This window comes from Poecilia reticulata, linkage group LG2 (genome assembly GCF_000633615.1).
Source record: "Poecilia reticulata strain Guanapo linkage group LG2, Guppy_female_1.0+MT, whole genome shotgun sequence".
Lineage (NCBI taxonomy): Eukaryota > Metazoa > Chordata > Actinopteri > Cyprinodontiformes > Poeciliidae > Poecilia > Poecilia reticulata.
Window position 1 is genome coordinate 20394272 of NC_024332.1, and position 9532 is coordinate 20403803.

At 36.8% G+C, this 9532-nt stretch overlaps 1 protein-coding gene and 2 long non-coding RNA genes across 3 annotated transcripts in view; all 3 read right to left on the minus strand.

Annotated features, from left to right (window-relative positions):
* The window catches only part of LOC103480610 (5'-3' exoribonuclease 2-like), a 1758-nt gene extending 1506 nt beyond the window's left edge, over positions 1-252 (minus strand). Inside the window, exons 1-2 of the mRNA XM_017303770.1 lie at positions 211-252; positions 15-109 (exon numbers count right to left, since the gene is read on the minus strand). Coding sequence (XP_017159259.1) covers positions 15-109; positions 211-236 — 121 coding nt within the window. The 5' untranslated portion in view covers positions 237-252. The remainder of the gene's footprint in view (positions 1-14; positions 110-210) is intronic.
* Positions 253-3851: 3599 nt separating this feature from the next.
* On the minus strand, positions 3852-4931 carry LOC108166131 (uncharacterized). The gene is made up of 3 exons (XR_001776413.1): positions 4512-4931; positions 4231-4412; positions 3852-3983 (listed from the first exon to the last, which is right to left on the minus strand). It is a non-coding gene; the product is annotated as an uncharacterized LOC108166131 (long non-coding RNA).
* Positions 4932-6118: 1187 nt separating this feature from the next.
* On the minus strand, positions 6119-8064 carry LOC103480624 (uncharacterized). The gene is made up of 4 exons (XR_536132.2): positions 8004-8064; positions 7755-7919; positions 6915-6991; positions 6119-6634 (listed from the first exon to the last, which is right to left on the minus strand). It is a non-coding gene; the product is annotated as an uncharacterized LOC103480624 (long non-coding RNA).
* Positions 8065-9532: the final 1468 nt, after the last annotated feature.

Below are 9532 nucleotides of genomic sequence, written 5' to 3' on the forward strand. Positions count from 1 at the left end.
GTTGTCATGGGTTGGTTGGTTGTAGTTGTTGTCAGGGGTTGGTTGGTTGTAGTTGTTAGCGTAGTTGTAGTTGACAGAGGTGTAGTCGTAGTCGGGCGGGAAACTGTTGCTGTACATATGGACAAAGCAGCAGATCAGCATCAACATKATCAGTTTAGGGAWAAACTGACTGACTTCAAACTCAAAACYAAAGTATTGATTTCCACTCACTGTTCCCAGYYGTCACAAAGAYGCATCGAAGGTCAGACTGGTACACAGAGCYRGAGGAGCTGAGGAGGTAAATAAAGCAACAGCTTAGATATAAAACTGTTAATAAAATGACCAATTAATTCAGTTTAATGGATACTTAAAATGACAGCTTCTACAAATTTGACATAAAGCAGCGATCAATGCCAGAGGTGCATATTTTCAGAAAACATGATTATGATTCAGTTGTGATAAACCCAACGTTTCACCAGTTTCCTCCTTCTCTCCTTTTGTCAAAATCAAGATTTTTAAAATACGACAACTGGTCTGTAAAGCTCTAAGTGGCTTTGGGTCAAACTGTGTTTTAAGGGAGATGAAAGGCGATTTATTTTATTCATATGGGGCCATTTTATACCATAATCAATTAACTGTTACCTTCAGTTGWTATGTAAATAGTGTATATAAAAAATAACTTAGAAGAAGTTTGACTTTGCATCTTAGCCAWATCTAAAATTGCCCTCCGTCTCYTTAAGAAGCTTTTCTGGCACTTTCACTTCATCACTGCAAATCTTCTCCATGATGCTGTTTAYAACTGCTCTTCAAGGGAAGCATTATGGCAWTTTATAGTAAAYCCTGTAACTGTTACCTTTAGTTATAAAAATGGTACACAATATGACTTAAACTGAAYAGGATTTATTATTTAAGTCATTTTTAAATGCATCAATAAAATAAGACACTAACTTTGCTTGGACAACGAAGCAGAGAGGGTAGTTCAGTCCTCCATCACCAGCAATTGGTGTCCATATCAGGGTGAAGTTTCCTGATCCTGATGAACTCTTGGTTACACCAGGCGGTCCGCTGAACAGGAGCTCAGTGGWCCTTTAAGAAACAGGAGGGACACAGTTTGTTACTTTGATATTTCCAAACTTTAACACCGACATAAAGAGCAGGTTTTGTTGCCATTGGCAGYATGTTTTCAATGTAATGGTTGGACAGTTAATGTTCCTGTTTTTAGGGGTTTTTTTTGCTGTTGTTAATTTTCAGSTTCTGAGAAAATTTACCTGAAACAATTTGCTTGTTACATTTTAAGCAAAATTGGATTTGAGTTAATACATCAGAGTAGCTTCAACTCCAGACTGTTTCTCCTGAGAATGTGGACAAAACCTTTATTTCTGTAAGTTCCTGTATTGATCACTCACTCAGCCTGGGTTGCTTCTGCWCTGACGCTGATTTCCAGAGTCTGGTTGACGTTGGTGTAGATCTGAGCWCCATGTTCAGGAGTTGGAGGCAGAAACCTGGGCAGATATTCACCTGCTGTGCAGGACGGAGCTGCAGGATCCACTGGAGCAAAATAACAAAGAAACTAATTAATTCAAGCTGAAAGGAGCTGGTCAGTTTGGTTATTAAATAAAACAAATTTCAGCTGTTTATCGGAAGGAGAATATTTAGTGTTATATTTATTTGGCTCAACATTGATTAAATTTAGCTTTGTTACATTATTATTGATATTTCAAATGTTTACCAGYAGATTCAATGTATTGAGCTCAAAAACAGAGCTGCTCTATGTGGTTCAAGTCAAGCTAATCAAATTTTACCTCTGAAAACAAACTGGACTGGGATGCTGCCGATGGCGTCGCTGGTAGTTTTCACTTCCTGTATACCAGTATAGCCATCAGTCAGAGTGACGTTCTGTCTGGGAAAATCCTCCACCATCATCTGAACCGCATACGGACCTTCATTGCTGCTGTTGGTGGGACTGAATGACAGAGAACAAGACTATAAGAGAAGAAAAAGGAGAAGAAAAAGATCCAAATTAAAACTGAATCAGATGATKAATCTATAATTTAATGATTAAAATTAAGTGAAATCTATTTATTGTCACGTTATTATGAACCAGATGCAAAAAAAACCCCATCAGTTATTCTGTGATCATTCAATAAGTAAATAAAAATATAAAATAGATGACACAAATAGAAAATACAAKAAAGTGTATTCAGACTGAAATGTTATTTTAACAATAGGGAGACCAAGACATTTTAATACAGCATAAAGTGCATGAATTTAAAACAGGTCAGTGTTTTAAATGGTTCAGGCAGTCTGATTGCTCTATKTATGGTTGTTCTGTCTGAAAGCAGCAGCTTAGAGAGTTATGAGATGTGTGTGAGGAAGCTCAGGAAATGTTCAGAGCTCTGCTCCTGCAGTGTCTCTAATACAGATACAGGACACTTTCAGCACATCTCAAACAAATAATTTTTYACCAATATTTTGATCTTGACTTGAAAACCACTTTGAGCTCAAGTTTTAAGAAAACCCAGACTAATTATTGTTCCTGACTGAAAGCCCAGATTCTTTATTGTCAACATTTGATACTCACCGATGAGACACTGAGGACAGACGGTGGAGTGCAGACGTTACACTCTGGATTAGCTGCATATCTGCATCTAAGGTCGTCTCCATCTGGGTCAGAGACCAACAGGTGGATGTTTCTCTGACAGTTTGAAGGAACTCTGAGAGATAAAAAAACATTTCATAGAACATCAACCAGACCTCTATCAGTCCCTTCAGGTGTTTGTTTCATAACTTTAACCTGTCTGACTGGTTCAAGGTTTCTTCCTGATAAGAATKTKATTTTAATCATCACTGTGTTTCCTTAWGTAACAAACTACAGAATAATTTCAGTTCAGTTTTGTAATGATGAACTTTCTACAGAACAATCTTACCCCAATTTATTTTACATTGATTTATCTGTTTAATTGTTTTAAATACAATATTTTTCACAGTATTGGCAAAAGAAATAGCATCAGCTGGACTATCAAATTAAAAAAATTACTATTGTAATCAGTAGGGGTGCACCGATTGCAGTTTTCTGTCCGATTGCCGATTACCAATCTTTTAAAAAGCTTAACTTAAATAAAGTGAGACAAATCCACACTGTGTCATTATACGCCGATGACCTCCTCCTCCTCTTTCTGGATGACCCATGCAATCCATTCCTAAAGCTATAAAGTGCATTGAGGAATTTGGTAGGATATCAGGATACTTGATTAACAGAGCAAAATGTCTTATTTTTTCTGTTAATGATAAAGCCAACCWGTTGCCCCGAAATTCTCTTCCATTTACAGTGAGTTCTTAAAAATTTGTATATTTAAGAGTGAAGATAACCAGAAATTATACAGATCTGTTCAAACATAACTTTTATACTGCCTTCAATCAGTTTAAGCAGGATATGGACAGTTGGTCATCTCTCCTTCTCTCCTCCCTCATCAACGCTTCAGACTCCAGCATACAGCTGTTCTGGGAATGCCAGAAACTGAAGACCGTCTGGAGGACTGTCTTTAAGACCCTGTCCGAGTCGTGGAATATTAATATCCCCCCCAAAACCCTCTCTCGGCAATATTTGGGGTTGTTCCTCTGATATGTGGTGTATCCACCTGGCAAGCTTCAACTGTGGCCTTTTCCACATTGATTGGCTGTTTTGTTTTGTTTTTTAAATAACTTTGGCTTCATGTAACTCTCTGGTCTCTGGTTCTACATGACTGGTTCACAGAATTTAATCTTGAAATGTTGAATAAGTAACAAAACACAATCATTTGCAAATGTTGCAATCAATACTATGCTCAGTTTATACATGAAAAATTGCAAATGATAAATAGAATTACCTGAGTACAGGGAGGATGGAGATCTGAGGTGTTGAGTTTGGTTTGTTGATGTCAGAACGGTTTCTGAAGTCGTTGCTTATTCTTAATATCGGTGTTACAATCCCATTTCTGTTTTCTATCCAGTTTGAAGAACCAACTCTGCAGTGGATGATGAGTTCAACGATGTTATGAGGAAATAATACAGCAAGACCAAATATCTAAAGACTGACAAGGCAGAATATGTGTCCACCAGCTGATGTTTTAGGTTTTCTTCATTAGAAAGCAACAAAACCTAATCAGTCCAAATGACGAATTTGTCTTGGAGGATTTCAGGATTTGGATCAGTCATTGGATAAAATCTGAGCAAAGTGAAATATATTTCCATTTAATGCTGAAGTGGACTTACGAATGTTGGTATGTAAATGTTCTTGGGCCATAGCTGTAGTGAATACGAACTTCTGTTTTTTGACACCATTCATTCCTGCTTTCATCAACTGCATAAATTGGAGGAGTGGTACAGTTTCCACCACAATGCCAAATGTCCACCTCTTGGCATGAGCTGCCGCTCTCCTTAAAGTGATAGGTTAGCTGTGAAAATAAAGTGAAAAGTTGGTAAAAACGTAATTTTTCTGAAAAAAACAAAACAATAAAAAACAAAAACATATTTTGCAAACAAGCTCAACTCACTACGAAGGGCTGAACGTCTCCAAAGTAGTTGGTAATGACCGCACCATAATAAGCAGCTTGAGCTCCGCTGATGAGCAGCAGCAGCAGCAACACAGACGGCAACATGGTGACAGAGTGAAGATTTCAGAGAAAGACTGAAAGTAATCAGAGACAAATGAAGTTATACTTCCACAGAGAGCCTCTGGTCCACACCCTGTGATCCTTTCCTGGAAGACTTAAAGGAATGCACTGGCACAACGAGGTAACCTGGAATGAGGAAAACGTCTGATTGGTGAAAGATTACTGGAAATGCAAAATGTGAATTATAATTTGTAGTAACTGGAAATGTGACATACCTTTCATTGAGAGGGAGGAATTTATCTGTGAACAGATTTCAAAGCTCAGCCAGCTCCACAAAGTTAAATGTTCAGCAGCGTCCATTAAAACCAGCATGTTTTATAATGCAGTCTTTGTGTCTTTAAAAAGGAATTGTTAAGAAACATGTTGGAAAAATATAAACTGAGAGATTAATTAAACACATTTTATCGCATTTCACTTTGATTAAAAAAATCATGACTTTAAAAGTCAAAGAATTCTGCTCAGGTTCAGAAGTGCAAGTGAGATGTTTTGTAACGTTTCAGGCACTCATGAGAAATTTGACATACAAGTTTAAGCGTAGTTTGTGCAGCTCAATGAACAATCTTTTTATGTTTTCACATCCCTCTGTCAGTGCGCTAAGATACCAGTCGGCTCTGTGGAAACAAACGCAAGTCTTTTATAAGATTTTATTTTTTTATTTTTATGTGTTGTTGTGTGTCATGTCTTGGTGAACGATGAGTCTGTTGAATAAAGCAATCAATCAATCATATATTGTGTCAAAATGTAATTTAGAATAAAAAATAAATAAGGTTTAGCTTGGTTTCTAATGCCTTGTGAACACATTTGTAAACCTAAATAATTTCAGTCATGAAAGTCTAAAAATTGTGAAAATATTAAACTTCGGGAAACATATTTCTCTGCTGAACCAAAATACATTATAACATTAAAACACTAGATGGTGCTGTTGTACCAACTCGCAACATCTCAGCAGCTGAAAGAGTTTAAACAGCTCATCTTTAGTAAATCAGAGCTACATGATCAAGATACCTGATGTGTAGAATACCTTTTTGCTCAGCCATTTTGAAATCAAAAAGTTAATGTGCACATTGAGCCATGTTGTGGTTCAGATGAGGAAGGATTACACTGGGAGAACTCTTGCTTCGGTTATAATTTTTATTGCTTAAACAAAGAACAAACTGTGATGGAGCCGTTTCAAAATCTCAACAAAAAAAAATACCAGTGCTTGCACAGATTCTGTTTCTATCCTATTGGTTTGATTCTGTGTCTGTGCAGCCAAAGGTTGTGGTTGGTGATCACAGCAGTGATTTCAGCAAATTATTAAGCTACAACCATGCAAAAAGGAATAGATCTAATGAGTAGCACAAAACTCTTCAACATCTATAATGTTTATTTTTATAAATTTACTTTGCAGCCTTCGTTCGTTGCCAAGTTTTTTGGCTCTTGCCCTTTCACCTTTTCAGCTTTCACATTATGACAGCCTTTGTCTGCTTCAGCAGTTTTTTTCTAAAAAAAAAAAAAAAAAAAAAAAGCGAAAACCTGCAGCCAACAACATCAAGAATTATAACCAGTGCAAAGAAGAACAAAGAGTCATTGATATAACTAAAAACTTTGAATTTAACATCTTGAAGCAAATCTGGGATTATGAAGTCAACCTATGTTACATGGAAGAGCCCAGTTATCAAATTACTCTGAAAATTAACAACCAAGATTTTATTTAGAAACTGCCTCTTAACATACTTTATACTCTTATGAGGCCAAAGGAAAGTATTAAAATTTTATTTCACTCAGTTTGGCTTAATTGCTGAATAACTGAGAATTATCTGACTCCTTATGATTCATTAAAATAAGTATAACTCTATGAATCAAAGGTTAAAGAAAACATTTTATATTAAAACACATTTYCCAATGAGGAACAGATTATTTCTTTTGTTCAGCCACTAGGGGGCGACTTGCACGGCACCACTGTTTAGCAGCTCTACGATTATTCCTGCTGGCAGTCCTTGCCTTTCCAGCTCCTCTTTAATCTGAAGAGAAAAAAAACATGAAATCAGAGCTTCATTATATAAACAGTAAGTCACACAGAACAAAACTAAACCTCGTTTTTATGCTAAAAACCTTGGATCTAAAGAGGCTCTTCACTTAGAAATCCCTTAAGTTAAAATAACATGTTGTCTAAATCTGTTCAAAGAACAAAACCAGTGCAGAAGATGAAAGTTAAGCTCATAATGACGCAGCKGAACCTGTTAGACTGGGATGAAGCTGATTGTTCTCATTGTTAACATTGAAGTGAAGGAGGTTACTGACCAGGTTGATGATGGTTGCAGATTCATTCTTCAGTGACAGTGAAGTGGAAAGCTTTGCATTCAGAGCCAAAACATAATCTAGAAGCACAGAGAGTCTGCATTATGATTTRAAGAAAAAGAATGATTAAYCTATAAGAATCACTTGGCTGTGTTTATGCAAACTTTGATCAGACTTTGATCATTTTGATTATCAGCGGATGTCTTCCTGCGATTAGCAAAACCATCAGGAATGCAACAAGTGGATTCTGGAGTAAGTCATCAACAAAACATTGTCTCTTCCAGCAGCCGTTGTACAGTGGTAAACTAGCTGACCAAACACTTTGGAACTCTCCTTGGGTTGCTAGGTAACGGGTTGTGGTTGTTAGGAAATGGGCAAAAGTATTACAAACAGTTCATTTTCTACACATGAGAAAACATGAACTTATTGTCAAATAACAGTTGGATGTTTTTATTTTTAAGCCTTGGGCTGTTTGCAATTTGTTTAGAAAAAACATAAATGATAMATGGTCTGCATCTGTACAGCATTTATCTATTTACTCACATATTCACATGCTGATAGCGAAAAGCTACTGGATTGTAGCCACAGCTGCCCTGCAGCAKTTTGACAGAAGTGAGGCTGAGATTTAATCAGCGCCACCGGACCGTCTAAACACGACCAGCAAACAATTCAGGTGAAGAGTCAATGACTGAGCTGGATATATTAATATAAACCTAATTTAATTTTTATGACCAGGGGACTGAGAGAAACCACAAGATAAAGGGACCATAAGACTTAGAGACTTGGACTTATTTCATTGGTTAATAATAAAATGCTTCATTTTTCTCTAACAGCAACACTTACATGACTCTGAGTCTAGTGTTGAGTTTGGGTTGAAAGGTGTTGGAGGTGAAATTCCTGTGGGTTGTGGAGGTGTAGTTGTATTTGTTGCTGTAGTTGTATTTGTTGCTGTAGTTGTATTTGTAGTTGTAGTTGTATTTGTAGTTGGAGGGGAAGGAGGGACTGGACCTGTGGACGGTTCAGCAATGTTATTAGATCAGAAGAAATCAGATCGACTTCAAATTAAAGACCAAAGCAGAGATTTCCACTCACTGCTCCCAGCCGTCACAGAGACACATCGAAGGCCAGACTGGTACACAGAGCCAGAGGAGCTGAGGAGAATTAGAGAAACTGCTTAGATATAAAACTATTCATAAAACGACAAATCAATTCAGTTTATCTAAGTATTAAAATAGCAATTTCAACAAATCCGTACAGAGCGTCTCTGTTAGAGATTCTGAATTATGATTATGGATCAGTTCTTACTATTTTCCTCAGACTTCTTCTCTTTCATTAAAATGTCCAAACTTGAATGTCTTTGACCTCAGAAATATTAGCTTTAGCATCTAAATGAGATTTGTGTTGCAATGAGAGTCGGTTCAAATGGCTAAAAAGATGATAACTGCAAAAAAGCTTCTCTACCCTTTAAACTTTTCACATTTTGTCAAATTACAATCTCAAACTTTAATGTGCTGTTTGTATAAACAGCATCTAAAATGGATGGTTTAAAAGTTTTCATCACTTTGAACTTCAGTTTTTAGTTTATTAAAACTGAAGGACCTTTAGATTTTATGGTGGAATTGTAGATATTTTCCAACCGTTCATTTGATTTCTTAAAGCTCCCACACATTCAGACTCTGTGCACAAATGAGATTTCACAGTCAGTGTATCAATTGTTTATTACTCATGGCAAAAACACAATATCTTATTAATTACTTTGGTCTAGTTTCTTGTTAAATTATCTTAGTACACTTGAGACGAGAGAAAAAAAACTCACAAGTACCTTTTCAGGAAGATATAAGAGCTTGTTTTGAGTCATTTTTTTTCAAAACTTTGATGAAAAGTATTTCTTCCATTGGAAAATTATTTAACTTATAACAAGACCTTTTCCTTATGTTAGAAGTAAAATAATCTGCCAGAGGAACTGGAAGTTTCTCATCAATCATTCACTCAAAACAAGCTCTTACTTCTTTCTGAAAAGGTATTAAGTACTGCTGCTTGGTAAGTTTTAGTGTTTTTGCAGCGGTTCTTGTGCCAAATGGATAAAATCAGGTTTCAKGAGTTAGCTGCGTGCCTTTGCACCGGTTCTTCTCCACCAGACCTTTTAGAGCCGCATTCATCCATGCAGATCTTTGAGCTGACTCTCAACCTTTTCAGCTCAGTGACGGATACAAAAATGTTTGMTAAGAACTCTGTTTCCTGCTGTATGAAACCRARTATTCTTTAAGCTGTTTATTAATGAAATAAGACACTAACTTTGCTTGGACAACRAAGCAGAGAGGATGGTTCAGTCCCGCTTCAGTGGCCGAYGGCGTCCATGTCAGGSTGAAGTTTCCTGACCCTGATGAACTCTTGGTGAATCCGCGCGGYCCGCTGAACAGGAGCTCAGTGGTCCTTTAACAAACAGGAGAGTTATATTGATATTTCCAACACTTCCCCACCTGATAGGCATGACAGAATCCCAGATAGCAACAAATGCTAATTCARTGTTGAGTTATTGGTCAAAAAGGTCGATTGATTCATAATTGATGGTGGATCAATCGTCAAACAATCATACAATTCTAGCCAATCAGCTCATGTTG